General features: G+C 45.3%; 1 protein-coding gene across 1 annotated transcript in view; it reads left to right on the plus strand.

The window, feature by feature from the left end:
- LVRN (laeverin) overlaps positions 1–12,341 on the plus strand; it is a 91,867-nt gene extending 79,526 nt beyond the window's left edge. Inside the window, exons 17-20 of the mRNA XM_072140970.1 lie at positions 9,110–9,283; positions 9,415–9,546; positions 11,089–11,173; positions 12,021–12,341. Of these exons, the coding sequence (XP_071997071.1) occupies positions 9,110–9,283; positions 9,415–9,546; positions 11,089–11,173; positions 12,021–12,179 (550 nt within the window). The 3' untranslated portion in view covers positions 12,180–12,341. The remainder of the gene's footprint in view (positions 1–9,109; positions 9,284–9,414; positions 9,547–11,088; positions 11,174–12,020) is intronic.
- Positions 12,342–15,820: the final 3,479 nt, after the last annotated feature.

The following is a 15,820-nucleotide window of genomic DNA, read 5'->3' on the forward strand; positions in this document are numbered from 1 at the left end:
GCCCCGATGCAATTTGGAAACTGTGCTGAGTCCAGGAAACCATCAGAAATCCGGATCCAGTCTTCAGCAGTTGGCACATGCATGACCGCAGGTCTAAGTCGCTTCCATATCACTTCACAGGTCGATCTCACGATCATTGAAATGGTGGAAACGCCCAGCAGGAACTCATAATGCAGTGAAGCAAACAAGTTCCCAGTGGCAAGAAACCTAAAAAAAAAAATACATTTAATATTTAAAGAGACTGTCCAACTTGAAATAATGAAATGTATATACTTGAAAAAACTTACCGCAGTGTCACGATGAGCCGTTCCTCTGGTGTCACAGATCGCCTCATGTTGGTACCCAGAAACTGGAGCCCCGATCGCAGGTCCGCCAAAAGACGATCAAATGAAGTCACAGTCATCCGAACGTAGTTGTGAAACTTGTCTGGATGCTGGCACAGGTCAGCGTACAAGTTCATGAAGTGACCCCTCCTAGGGCGCTCAGCAACAATGGGATGAACCCAAAATCGCCTAGTCGAGTGCCGCTCCTCCTCACGCATTGCAGAACACCTTCGGAGAAAGCGCAGTACAACCCAGTCCAGGAGCAGATCGTCTGTGGGATTGTACGCCATAGCAAAAGACAAGAAGTGCCAGAAACCAGAACCAGAAGCAGCAATGGAGACTAAACCTCGCTCTCAGAAAAGTCAAAATGGAGTCTGGGCCGGTCAGGTGACCAAATTTGGGGATGGGCAAGCTTCTGTCATCATTTGTCATTATTTGCTGGCCAAACGTATTTTATACGGACAAGGTAGGGATTTGGTGCAATACGTGCGCATACGGGTAAAAACGGCACGTATATACGGCACAATACGCCAGAAATATACAGAACGTGTAAATTTATAAGATCGTGTGAATGCAGCCTTATGGCTATATTTATTGTGTTGTTACTGTGTATGCCATCCATGTAAACCACCACAACCTGTTTTAAAATGTATCACACAAGAAAGGAACACAAGAGGAATGACATACAAACTATAAAATATGTAGAAAATGGGTAAACAGTAGAGATGAGCGAGCACTAAAATGCTCGGGTACTCGTTATTCGAGACGAACTTTTCCCGATGCTCGAGTGCTCGTTTCGAGTAACGAGCCCCATTGAAGTCAATGGGAGACTCGAGCATTTTTCAAGGGGACCAAGGCTCTGCACAGGGAAGCTTGGCCAAACACCTGGGAACCTCAGAAAAGGATGGAAACACCACGGAAATGGACAGGAAACAGCAGGGGCAGCATGCATGGATGCCTCTGAGGCTGCTTAAATGCACCATTATGCCAAAATTATGGCCAACAGCATGGCCATGACAGAGTGACAGAATGAAGCTAGATAGCATCTAAAACATCCAATAATTGACCCTGACACTATAGGGGACGGCATGCAGAGGCAGCGGCAGCAGCGGAAGGCTAGAGAGTGGCATGGCGACATACCCTAAATGGACTCAGGCTTCAAACCAATGGGTAGCAGAGAGGAACCAAAGGAGGTGAGCAAGAAGCGCTCAAATAATATTGGTACATGATAAAAGTTTGCCAGTATATTTTGTGGATTACACAGCAGGGTGGCGACAAAGTTAACATGGAAGCCATAAAAACAATCCAAAATTCTGCCTGACACAGCTCGTTTGATAAGGGGACGATGTATGGAGGCAGTGAACTAGTAGTAGATTAAAGGTGCTGCAGTTAAAACTATGTTAGTTGGTTCTTGGCATGGAGCTGGCGCTCCGCTGCCAGGCGAGCTTTCGCCAATCCAAGCCCCTGTCTCTAGGCTACTCCCCAAACAGCACTTCTAAGAACCTTTCGGATAAGATCAAGTGTAGTAGCGTTCTTATAAGTTTGGGATATGGCGGGTGAGGGGAATGTACACATCTGCGCAAGAAGCGCTGAAATAATATCCGTAAATGAAAAAAGTTTTCCAGTATATTTTGTGGCTTACACAGCAGGGTGGCGACAAAGTTAACAAGTTTGATGTGGAATGCCCTGCAATAGCTCTTGGGCGGTGTGCCTTTTATCACCTAGGCTCAGCAGTTTGAGCACCGCCTGCTGTCGCTTAGCAACGGCACTGCTGCTGTGCCTAGAGCTACCGACTGATGGCGCCATGCCCACGGATGGTAATTCGGAGGAGGAGGAGGTGGAGGAGGGGTGGGAGGATTTGGAGGTATAGTAGGCCTTTGAGACCTGGACCGAGGTAGGCCCCGCAATCCTCTGCGTCGGCAGTATATGACCAGCCCCAGGGTCAGACTCGGTCCCAGCCTGCACCAAGTTAAGTGTAGTAGCGTTCTTATAAGTTTGGGATATGGCGGGTGAGGGGAATGTAAACAGATGCGCAAGAAGCGCATGATGCGCATGGAGCTGGCGCTCCGCTGCCAGGCGAGCTTTCGCCAATCCAAGCCCCTGTCTCTAGGCTACTCCCCAAACAGCACTTCTAAGAACCTTCTGTATAAGATCAAGTGTAGTAGCGTTCTTATAAGTTTAGGATATGGCGGGTGAGGGGAATGTAAACAGATGCGCAAGAAGCGCTGAAATAATATCCGTAAATGGTAAAAGTTTGCCAGTGTATTTTGTGGATAACACAGCAGGGTGGCGACAAAGTTAACAACTTTGATGTGGAATCCATGAAAACAACCCAAATTTCGGCCTGACAAACCTCGTTTGATAAAGGGACGATGTATGGAGGCAGCTATATGGACGACTTTTGGAGGTAGCAATGGAGACAACGTGTGGAGGCTGCTATGGAGACAATTCAATTTGGATAGTGACTGTATGTGGCAGTCCAAAAAATTTTTCAAACCAGAGGAGCAGGTAGGTGGCCCTCCAGAAAAATGGAATAGATTGAGTCCCTGTATGTGGCAGTCCAAAAAAGTTTTTAAACCAGAGGAGCAGGTAGGTGGCCCTCCAGAAAAATGGAATAGATTGAGTGCCTGTATGTGGCAGTCCCAAAAAATTGTTTAAAACAGAGGACCGGAAAGGTGGCCCTCCAGAAAAATTGAATAGATTGAGTGCCTGTATGTGGCACTCCCAAAAATTGTTTAAAACAGAGGACCGTGTCGGTGGCCCTCCAGAAAAATTAAATGCATAAAGTACTATACCTAGAGCCAGTGGGCCCTGTCAAAAAACAGCCAGTTTCCTCTGCTTTACTGTAGAAAGAGGAGGAGAAGGAGGAAAATGAGGAGGAGGAGGAGTGGATAAATTATTCAGGTTGAGCTTCCTTCACCTGCTGGAGATTTGAAATTAGGAGAAATCCATGCTTTATTCATCTTGATAAGCGTCAGCCTGTCAGCGCTGTCAGTCGACAGGCGTGTACGCTTATCGGTGATGATGCCACCAGCTGCACTGAAAACCCGCTCTGACAAGACGCTAGCGGCAGGGCAGGCAAGAACCTCCAAGGCGTAGAGCGCCAGTTCGTGCCACATGTCCAGCTTTGAAACCCAGTAGTTGTAGGGAGCTGTGTGATCATTTAGGACGATGGTATGGTCAGCTACGTACTCCCTCACCATCTTTCTGTAAAGATCAGCCCTACTCTGCCGAGACTGGGGACAGGTGACAGTGTCTTGCTGGGGTGACATAAAGCTGGCAAAAGCCTTGTAAAGCGTACCCTTGCCAGTGCTGGACAAGCTGCCTGCTCGCCTACTCTCCCTCACTACTTGTCCCGCAGAACTACGCACTCTGCCGCTAGCGCTGTCAGAAGGGAAATACTGTTTCAGCTTGTGCACCAGGGCCTGCTGGTATTCATGCATTCTCACACTCCTTTCCTCTCCAGGGATGAGAGTGGAAAGATTTTGCTTGTACCGTGGGTCCAGGAGAGTGAACACCCAGTAATCGGTGCTGGAATAAATTCTTTGAACGCGAGGGTCACGGGATAGGCAGCCTAGCATGAAATCTGCCATATGCGCCAGAGTACCAACGCGTAAGAATTCACTCCCCTCACTGGCCTGACTGTCCATTTCCTCCTCCTCCAACTCCTCCAACTCCTCTTCTTCTGCCCATACACGCTCAACAGTGTAGGACTCAACAATGGTCCCCTCTTGTGTCTCGCCAACATTCTCCTCCTCTTCCTCCTCATCCTCCTCCACCTCCACCTCCTCCGATATGCGCTGAGAAACAGACCTAAGGGTGCTTTGGCTATCAACAAGGGAATCTTCTTCCCCTGTCTCTTGTGAGGAGCGCAAAGCTTCCGACTTCATGCTGACCAGAGAGTTTTTCAACAGGCCAAGCAGCGGGATGGTGAGGCTGATGATGGCGGCATCGCCACTGACCATCTGTGTTGACTCCTCAAAGTTACTCAGCACCTGACAGATATCAGACATCCACGTCCACTCCTCATTGTAGACTTGAGGAAGCTGACTGACCTGACTACCAGTTCTGGTGGAAGTTGACATCTGGCAGTCTACAATCGCTCGGCGCTGCTGGTAAACTCTGGATAACATGGTCAGTGTTGAATTCCACCTCGTGGGCACGTCGCACAACAGTCGGTGAGCGGGCAGTTGGAGGCGGCGCTGCGCTGCCCTGAGAGTGGCAGCATCTGTGCTGGACTTCCTGAAATGCGCACAGATGCGGCGCACCTTCGTGAGACAGATTGGGGTATGTCTTGAGGAAACGCTGAACTATCAGATTTAACACATGGGCCAGGCATGGCACATGTGTCAGTCTGCCGAGTTGCAGAGCCGCCACCAGGTTACGGCCGTTGTCACACACAACCATGCCTGGCTTCAGGTTCAGCGGTGCCAGCCACAGATCAGTCTGCGCCGTGATGCCCTGTAATAGTTCTTGGGCGGTGTGCCTTTTATCGCCTAGGCTCAGCAGTTTGAGCACCGCCTGCTGTCGCTTAGCGACGGCACTGCTGCTGTGCCTAGAGCTACCGACTGATGGCGCCATGCCCACGGATGGTCGTTCGGAGGAGGAGGTGGAGGAGGGGTGGGAGGAGGAGGAAGCATAGTAGGCCTCAAACACCTGGACCGAGGTAGGCCCCGCAATCTTCGGCGTCAGCAGTATATGACCAGCCGCAGGGTCACACTCGGTCCCAGCCTCCACCAAGTTAACCCAATGTGCCGTCAGAGATATATAGTGGCCCTGCCCGGCAGCACTCGTCCACGTGTCCGTGGTCAGGTGGACCTTGTCAGAAACGGCGTTGGTCAGGGCACGGATTATGTTGTCTGACACGTGCTGGTGCAGGGCTGGGACGGCACATCGGGAAAAGTAGTGGCGGCTGGGGACCGAATACCGAGGGGCGGCCGCCGCCATGAGGCTGCGAAAGGCCTCGGTCTCTACTAGCCTATAGGGCAGCATCTCCAGGCTTAGCAATCTGGAAATGTGCACATTAAGGGCTTGGGCGTGCGGGTGGGTTGCACTATATTTGCGTTTCCGCTCCAGCGTCTGGGGTATGGAGAGCTGAACGCTGGTGGATGCTGTGGAGGATCGTGGAGGTGACGATGGGGTTTTTGTGGCAGGGTCCTGGGCAGGGGGCTGACTATCAGCTGACACAGGGGAAGGAGCAGTGGTGTGCACGGCCGGAGGTGAACGCGCTTGTTGCCACTGAGTGGGGTGTTTAGCATTCATATGCCTGCGCATACTGGTGGTAGTTAAGCTAGTAGTGGTGGAACCCCTGCTGATCCTGGTTTGGCAAATGTGGCACACCACAGTCCGTCGGTCATCCGGTGTTTCCTTAAAGAACCTCCAGACTTCTGAAAATCTAGCCCTCGCCGCAGGAGCCCTCACCACGGGAGCTTCACTAGTTGACACATTTGGCGCTGATGCACCAGCTCTGGCCCTGCCTCTCCGTCTGGCCCCACCACTGCCTCTTCCAACCTGTTCTGGTCGAGGACTCTCCTCCGTCTCAGAAGCACTGTGTTCACCCGGCCTCTCAACCCAGCTTGGGTCTGTCACCTCATCATCCTCCGATCCCTCAGTCTGCTCCCCCCTCGGACTTCCTGCCCTGACAACAACTTCCCCACTGTCTGACAACCGTGTCTCCTCATCGTCGGACACCTCTTTACACACTTCTTCCACTACGTCAACAAGGTCATCATCACCCACAGACTGCGACTGGTGGAAAACCTGGGCATCGGAAAATTGCTCATCAGCAACCGGACAAGTGGTTTGTGACTGTGGGAAGGGTCCAGAAAACAGTTCCTCAGAGTATGCCGGTTCAAATGGCAAATTTTGCTGGGAGGGGGCAGACTGGGGGGGAGGAGGCTGAGGTGCAGGAGCTGGAGGAGTGCCGATTTCGGTGACATGGGTGGACTGCGTGGAAGACTGACTGGTGGACAAATTGCTCGAAGCATTGTCGGCAATCCACGACATCACCTGTTCGCACTGTTCTGGCCTCAACAGTGCTCTACCACGAGTCCCAGTAACTTCAGACATGAACCTAGGGAGTGTAGCTCTGCGGCGTTCCCCTGCTCCCTCATAAGCAGGTGGTGTCTCACCCCGCCCAGGACCACGGCCTCTGACCCCTGCAGTAGTTGGACGCCCACGTCCCCGCCCTCGTCCTCTACCCCTAGCCCTCGGGTTAAACATTTTGAAAATGAGAGTTATAACTTGTATTTTTTTTTTAACTTTTTTTTTTTTTTTTTTTGTTTTTTAGTTTTTAAAACCAAACGATGCTATCCTATTGCTATGGCTATTTTCTAGCCAAGTATTACAGCACACTACTATGCCAGATGAGATGACGCTGAGTTATGAAAAAAATAAACGTAAAATAAAAAAGGAAATGGCAGACTGTGCCTAGTTGAAATACAACCCCGGGCCCTAATAAATTTTCCCACTTCGGTCTTTGCGATGGATATGTGCGTCACTAAAACACAGTGGTCGCAAGTCTGACTCCAAATTGCTCCCAATTTGATAGTAGATGCACTGCAGCAAGTACAGCCACCAGCAGATCAACCAGAAATCAAATATATATAACGCTACTGTAGGCGTAATTAAGACGTTTGTATTCTCCTATGGCTATTTTCTAGCCAAGTATTACAGCACACTACTATGCCAGATGAGATGACGCTGAGTTATGAAAAAAATAAACGTAAAATAAAAAGAAACTGGCAGACTGTGCCTAATTGAAATACAACCCCGGGCCCTAATAAATTTTCCCACTTCGGTCTTTGCGATGGATATGTGCGTCACTAAAACACAGTGGTCGCAAGTCTGACTCCAAATTGCTCCCAATTTGATAGTAGATGCACTGCAGCAAGTACAGCCACCAGCAGATCAACCAGAAATCAAATATATATAACGCTACTGTAGGCGTAATTAAGACGTTTGTATTCTCCTATGGCTATTTTCTAGCCAAGTATAACAGCACACTACTATGCCAGATGAGATGACGCTGAGTTATGAAAAAAATAAACGTAAAATAAAAAGAAACTGGCAGACTGTGCCTAATTGAAATACAACCCCGGGCCCTAATAAATTTTCCCACTTCGGTCTTTGCGATGGATATGTGCGTCACTAAAACACAGTGGTCGCAAGTCTGACTCCAAATTGCTCCCAATTTGATAGTAGATGCACTGCAGCAAGTACAGCCACCAGCAGATCAACCAGAAATCAAATATATATAACGCTACTGTAGGCGTAATGAAGACGTTTGTATTCTCCTATGGCTATTTTCTAGCCAAGTATTACAGCACACTACTATGCCAGATGAGATGACGCTGAGTTATGAAAAAAATAAACGTAAAATAAAAAGAAACTGGCAGACTGTGCCTAATTGAAATACAACCCCGGGCCCTAATAAATTTTCCCACTTCGGTCTTTGCGATGGATATGTGCGTCACTAAAACACAGTGGTCGCAAGTCTGACTCCAAATTGCTCCCAATTTGATAGTAGATGCACTGCAGCAAGTACAGCCACCAGCAGATCAACCAGAAATCAAATATATATAACGCTACTGCAGGCGTAATTAAGACGTTTGTATTCTCCTATGGCTATTTTCTAGCCAAGTATTACAGCACACTACTATGCCAGATGAGATGACGCTGAGTTATGAAAAAAATAAACGTAAAATAAAAAGAAACTGGCAGACTGTGCCTAATTCTACTCAAACCCCTAATAAATTTTCCCACTTTGGTGTTTGAGGTGGATATGTGTGTCACTAAGAGCTAAACACAACGGTAGCAAGTCCCCCTGCTAATTCCTCACAATATGGTACTAGCTGCAAATAAAAAAAAAAAAAAATTATAACGTTATTGTAGCCCTAAGAAGGGCTGTTGGGTTCTTTTAGAATCACTCCTGCCTAACAGTAAGCTAATAGAACACCCTAACGCTTTCCCTGAGCAGCAGCAGCTCTCTCCCTAGCGGCATCCAGACAGAGAATGATCCGAGCAGCGCGGGCAGCGGCTAGTCTATCCCAGGGTCACCTGATCTGGCCAGCCAACCACTGCTATCTACGTGTAAGGGTACCACGTCATGCTGGGTGGAGTGCAGAGTCTCCTGGCTTGTGATTGGCTCTGTTTCTGGCCGCCAAAAAGCAAAACGGCGGGAGCTGCCATTTTCTCGAGCGGGCGAAATACTCGTCCGAGCAACGAGCAGTTACGAGTACGCTAATGCTCGATCGAGCATCAAGCTCGGACGAGTATGTTCGCTCATCTCTAGTAAACAGGCTTTATTAATCACAAATCATGATAAAACAAATTTGTTAAAAATGATGGCTACAGGAGAGACAAAAATGTACATAGTCAGCAACCATAGTACATGAGATCAGTAATGGTAAAAGGCATAATAAAGTAACCAATCATTATTAAGTATGCCCATCCGGACCAAAAAATGATGTTTACCACATCAATACAATATACCGTAGTAACACTTAAGTTAGAACAGAAATACATTTAATATGGGATAGTGGTCCAGATCCCTATGACCATGGTTTACCTGTCTTGTGAAGGATCACTTAGCGTCCCCTGTCACAACTGCCTCACATAATGATATAGGTTTGACTATACTCTTTATGAATATTTACTAGTATTTGTCTGTGTTTACTGTTTTAAAATTTGTTTGCCTTTAAAAATAATGAGATCTAAATTGCTTTACATGAAGCCTATGTTATCATTATCTGTTTGCAAAATATGTGTATGTTTTTATATTGCAGAATACCACAGTCTATTAAAGGCTCAATCTTTTGCTATGGCATCGCAGAAGGTGGTGAAAAGGAATGGGAGTTTGCATGGAATTATCACAACAATTCGGACAGTGAAGATCATTGGGAGCTGGCCTTCCTTAAGCAGGGTTTAAGTTGTACCAGGGAACCGTGGCTCTTGTATCGGTAAGTTGGTTATAGTAGTACCAGGCAGAATAGGTAACGTGAAATTAAATGTGATGAAAAATAGTTAAATATTAAATATATATTTTTATAAATATATTATATTTTATTTAATACATTCATTGTATTGGCAGGTACTTAAAGAATAGCATGGAGGGTGAATCTCATAATATGCTGGATGTCTTGTTGCATATGCTTAAGAATGACATAGGAAGGCACATAGCTTGGGACTTTCTGAAAGAGAAATGGCATGAACTAAATGACAAGTGAGTATTCACAGTGATGTATAAATATACAGAGAATTGCATTTCAGCCTGCAGATATATCAGTTTTTGCATCACTCTTGTTCTATTCTGATAAAATATCTATTTGTAACACCACACTACTTGCTAGGGGATAGCATTAGTATTGGTAAGAAATTCTATATATACGGGGCATGACCACAGAGAATGGCTCTGGTCCTTCTTGCTGTGCCTCTTACTACAACAAGTAGGTTTATCAAAGGAGAGGTAGGCAAGCAGTGTCTATCACTACTACAGAGTAAAAATGGAAAGTAAAAAAGTAACAGCAAATAATACAGCAAAAGGCAGTTGTAACATCTGTACAGTGCCATCCTCTGTCCAAGGAGTGTGGCTGAGGGTGCACTGATAAGTGTAATTTTGCTTCATTCTATCCTTGTGCAACACCCCTGCCAATGCAAGGGTAAATTAGGTGTTGCAAAACTCAAATCCTCCCTCATACAAAAGGTTAATCTGTGAGAGTGATCAACTCACTGAGGACCTCCTGTGTGGAATCATTTTAATAAAGTTGTAAGTCTCTGTCTGTGAAGTATTGTTGACCAATAGAATGTGCTGTATCACTTTAATGGGAAAAGCAAGCTGGTTGGATAAGGGAGTTGCCACCTCACAAGGGGAGGTTATAAAACCCCTTGTGGGTGGAAAATTCCAGGTCCTTCCTCTTTAAGAGGAAGTAGGAAGCAGAGGTGTCTGTGGCATGCTGCCCTGACACCTTGGCCTGCCAGGAGCCAAGGCCCAAAGCAGAGTTCCACCATTAGGACTCTGTCAACTATCCTGCCCCAGCCTGAAGCAGTTTATCAAGGCTGTGCAGATATCTTCCTGAGGACCAAAGATCCAAGCAGCCAGCAATACCTAGCTGAAGTTTGCTGCTGTTGTGGGCGTTGCCAGGTTTGCAAAAAAGGACTAAGTAATGATTTACCAATGTGCTTTCGAGAGATCCCTGGATCAGGCTGTATACCACCAAGGGCGCCCCATCTTTCACCTATTTACACCAGGGTGCCCCAGGGATAAACCTCCACTTTCAGCCTCTCCCTCCTTTTTCTTGCACACACCACCTGCTGGAGACATGCCAGGCTGTGGACGAGGCCTCCGTTCCTGATACCAAGCACTGTGACCATCACCATGCACTAGGTCGCACTATCTAGTCACTCAGGTAATAAGGGCCCTGGCTTCCTCCAGGCACCCAAAAAGGCTAGACCCCAGTCAGGGATGATGCACTTTCAAGTCTGCCGAGAGGCACTCGGGCACCATCTGCCTGCGCCCCCGCCACTTTGACAAAGTTGTTATTTCTGCAATAAAAATGCCAAATTACACTTAAAACACTGCCCCCCCCCCCATCGCCTAGACAAGCAGATTATTTAAGACACTCTTACACCAATAATCTGGTGGTAGATGTCCTTTAAAGAGATGACTATCTGCATTTTGTAGTATTGCTATAGATTTGACAAATACTGTATGTTTGCACTTCTGAATTAATTAATTTATGTCTGCATTTATCTTTGTGTAATTTAGAAACATGAAAGATTCCAATCACTTCTATGAAATGTTATTACCAGAACTGGGGTCAAAGGCCACTTCTGAGCTGCAGTTCCAAGAGGTAAGATTACAATAGCTATGTTTTCAGTAGCTAGATCCAGTGGTGTTTTTCTAATATGGATTTAGGATTTTAGTCCAATTTTCCTCAGTACTGTGGTAATCTTAAATGTGTTATCCATGGTCTTCTTCCTTCTAAAATCAATCAATCTGCTGCTGCTTTGAGATTACTGCAGGGAGAGGGATGGGAAAGTGCAGATGGTAGATTTCCTTTAAGGCCTCATTCACATGAATGTTGTTCGGGAACGTGCTCCAGCAGTTATTTCAACAGCTAGTACACGTCCCCTTGCATTTCTATGGGCTCATACACACGGCTATGGTTCACTCTGCCTCTCTTCCTCTGCCAGAGCAGCAAAACTCAGAGTAGGTCATGTTTCTGCTATGTTTGAGGCTCAGCGGGACCACACTACGGCCGCAGCCAGAGGTGTGTCTGTTGTTCAAATTGCGTCACTCCTGAGCCTCTGTATACAGAGATCTGCGGAAACAGGAGGTGTTATACAGTGGGAGAGCGCCAGAGTGAGGTGAGTATAGCACGTTATTTTTTTTACCCTCTCGGGCCTATTTTTAAAAGAACCTTTTACATCCATTCTCAGGATCGGCAGAGGGGACCAGAGTCCAGATTCCCACCAATAATATAATTTTAGTATTTGCTGCCGTTTTGCAGTTTTTTGTTGGAAAATAACTAGCCAGTGGAGCACAGCATGGGGGAAGAGCTGAGCGGGAGGAGCACACAGTTTGACTTCTATTTAAATGAATGAAAGAGTCACAAAACAAATGTGCAAATATCCCCTTACTGTCTATTCTAAGTTGTGTGTATTGATAAATTTGTTGTCTCTTTGGGTTTGTTACAGTTGGAGCTATTCATCACAACTACTATGGATGAGAGTAGTAGAGACAATGAACTTGAATGGCTGCAAGCAAAAAAGAAAAGCCGATTAGAGTGGATAAACATTGTGAATACCAGAATTATTGACTGGTTACAGAGGAATACACTGGATTCAGATATCTGAGATCTATCATTTAGAAATTGCCTCTGAGATTTTGTAGCCTTTTTCTAAAAATTATTCTCTTATACATAAAAGTCCCAATTATTTTTTGCTTAGAAAACAAAATTCTTTATATATATTTTTTTACAACATGTGAGGATGTGATTAAACTTGTTCTGATTTACATTTCACTGTGTGTTTTGTATTATAATCAATGGAATATGTATTTGTACCATGAGGCACCTTTTAAAGAGTATTTGTCAGCAAGAATTTGGGGCCAACAATACCAAAGGTATCTTTTATTCCCCACAATCCTAGATTTATTGTTTAAGAAGATTGATTTGGGACTCTTAACCAACTACAGGTCCTTATGGTATCCAGGGATCGAAGGAAGTGGTGAGTATCTCAAAAATTAAAGATAAAGGCAAGCCAAGAGTTCAATACGTGTACCCCACTGACTCCCAAGCACCAATAACATCCATCTCTTCTGTAGACTGCTTGTGCTGACCATAGTGCAGACCATAGAGGACCTCCAGAAGAGCTCTGCAGCATTTTTATTTTGTGACATTGCCTACTAGAGACAATGGGGCACATTTACTTTGCTCCAGTTTTCTGTCAGATTTAGCACGTTCTTTCTAGTGCAAACCGCTTGGCCAGGTTTTTAAGAAGTGTTTGCACCACAAATGTGTCGCACACAACTGTTTTGGTGCAATCTATCAGACCAGTTCAGGGAGCGTCGGATTCATGAAGAATGGAACCCTCCATTATACACAGGCAAGCCACACTTAGTGCAGTTTGCACCATTTTTTGTAAATGTGGCCCATTGTCCCTTTTTTAAATCTAGGAAACCCCATTTATAACACCATATATCCAAAACATGTTGACACAGGGGCCTTAATCTAGTGTATGAGACATGCAAAATACTGGAATCTATCAACTAATTTATTACCGCGTGTCCAGCTCTGTGTTATTGTGTAAGAGCTGATATAATCTATTGATGGAGCAGAGTGAATCTCCTTACATTATAGTAGAGAGTATAGAGTTACTTTAGCAGCCCACTCATGTGATTTTTAAGGAAGGTCAGTGTGGTTTATTTACCTTAAAGTACAATAAAAGTTAAGTTTTAGGCCTGACCAAAAAAGGCTCTATTCTGTCCCAGGACAGATTTGAAAATAGTTTCATAGATATGATATTCAATTCCTTGATTGAATGAATTGATTGAAAACGTTTCATAGTTTTATAGTAAATAAAGTTGTAAAAAGACAAAGGTCTAGCCAGTGTAGCTTATAAATCTTATAGGGGGAGATTTATCACAGCTTATACACACAAGCTGTGATTTCTGTGCAATTCTTGGCGCAGAGGCTGGAAAATGCGACTTCTCCACCAAGCCAGTTGGGTGTTGAGGTCTGTGACAATGTTATAAACCTGTTCATACCTGACATAGAAGAGTACAGGCAGTGCAGCACTTAGTTTCAGCCTATGAATGATGTCCCCCATTGTGTTTAATCAGAGGAAGGCAAAAAAAACCCCTCCAAATTAGGGAAAAATTATTTCAGAATAATTCAACATCAAATTAAATGTTTTGTTCCCATAACATGTGATATTTTGTCCCCTGTTGAACATGTACATAGAGTCGGCCATAACAACCTCCTGCGGCAGAGAGTTCCACAGTCTCACTGCTCTTACAGTAAAGAACCTTTGTCTATGTTGATGGTAGAATCGCCTCTCCTCTAGGCGTAGAGGAAGCCCCCTTGTCCTGGTCACAGGTCTACGTATAAAAAGATCTTTGGAGAAATCTCTGTACTGACGATTCAGATATCTGTACATTGTAATGAGGTCTCTCCTCGTTTTTTTTCAAAAATGAATAATCCCAAATGTAGTAATCTATCAATGTATTCTAGTCAACCCAATACCCTAATAAGCTTGGTTGCTTTCCTCAAAAAGTTGCAAATTTATTGCAATTTTTTCCCTTCACCAAGTGGGACTGGAGAGGATTTTTGACTAAATTTGCAACCTTTTAAAAAGTCACACTTTATAAATTTGGATTCACATAAAAAATCAGGAGTAAGGCGCCTTTCACACACATGTATGCTTTTTTCAGTCATGTATTTCATTCAACGAGGATTCTACCGGTAGATGATTTTTTAATCATATGTGTCACTGTATCCATTCCGTATCCATAAAAAAAATAGATTTGCAAATCATGTTACTAGCTTGCTCAATCCCAAAATACTACACATATATGGCATTATACAGTGCAAAACCATATGCAACACATATTTTAAACATTCCCATAGACTTGGGGTGTATGAGATGGAAATCCAGGAGAAAATAGGACAAGCTCTCTATTTTTTTTTAATGTATAATGGAATGGTGGATAATGCGGCCATTTTAATGCGGCCATGTGCTACCTGTATGTAAACGGTACAGTACGGGTAGTACACGGCTGTTTTAATACGTTTGTGTGAAAGGGGCCCAAGTGGAGTGGGTTGGCTCACTCTCACAAAAAGTCATAAATTTGGTGCAAGTAAGCAGATGCAACAATTTTGAGACATTATGAAGACAGAAAACTGACATACCGTAACTGCAATGACAAATCCCCTTCCATTGATTCAGATCGGGCAATATGCCAGAACCTACCGTTTCAGTTATATAGCTGCCATAAATTGTTGACATCTGTATAAGAATATTCATTGTTATAATCCATAAGTGGGCAGAAAATTAAAATTGCTGTATTTTTTCCATAATGGTAATGAAGAGAAACTGAGCAAGGTCCAAATGGGGTCCATCAGGGGGTCCATGGGGACCATCAGACTAAAGTAGCAGGGTCAGTTCCAAGTTCCCTTGGACGACAGAGCATGGATTCATTAAATACAGCCCCATGGATTAATAATATGCATCCCCCTCGCCCCTTCCATGTATTATATGCAGATGCCTTTCCCCCATGGATTAATTTTATACAGCCCATATCCTCCCATCCATAGATTCATTATATGCTGCCCCCCTCCCTCGCATGGATTATATGCAGCCCCCGCCTCACCTCCCATTCATTATATGTGGCCCCTCCTCACTGCCATTCATTATATGTGGCCCCTCCTCACCTCCCATTGATTATATGTGGCCCCTCATCACCCCCATTCATTATAAGTGGCCCCTCCTCACCTCCCATTGATTATATGTGGCCCCTCATCACCCCCATTCATTATATGTGGCCCCTCCTCACCTCCCATTGATTATATGTGGCCCCTCCTCACCCCCATTCACTACATGTGGCCCCTCCTCACCCCCATTCATTATATTCAGCCCCACCCCTTCCTCACCCCTATTCATTATATGCAGCCCCCTCCTCACCCTCATACATTATATTCAGCCCCGCCCCTCCTCACCCCATTAATCATATGTGGCCTCTCCTCACCCCCCCATGGACTAGTAAATGTGATTAGTAAAAATAAAAAAGTACCGGTAATACTCACCTCAGTCCTCAGGTCTAGGACTTCCCCTCTGCAGTCTTCTTCCTCCTGCCAGCAGCTGTACAGTAAAGAGGCGCGGCTATACGGTGCCAGCTGCTACCTAGGCCAGGCTCCTGGCAGTATATGTATTATAGCAGTGACCACAACATAGACCTATCTACCTTTACCCCCAGACACCGCTATACACCCTGCTTA

This window comes from Engystomops pustulosus, chromosome 1 (genome assembly GCF_040894005.1).
Source record: "Engystomops pustulosus chromosome 1, aEngPut4.maternal, whole genome shotgun sequence".
NCBI classification, from domain to species: domain Eukaryota; kingdom Metazoa; phylum Chordata; class Amphibia; order Anura; family Leptodactylidae; genus Engystomops; species Engystomops pustulosus.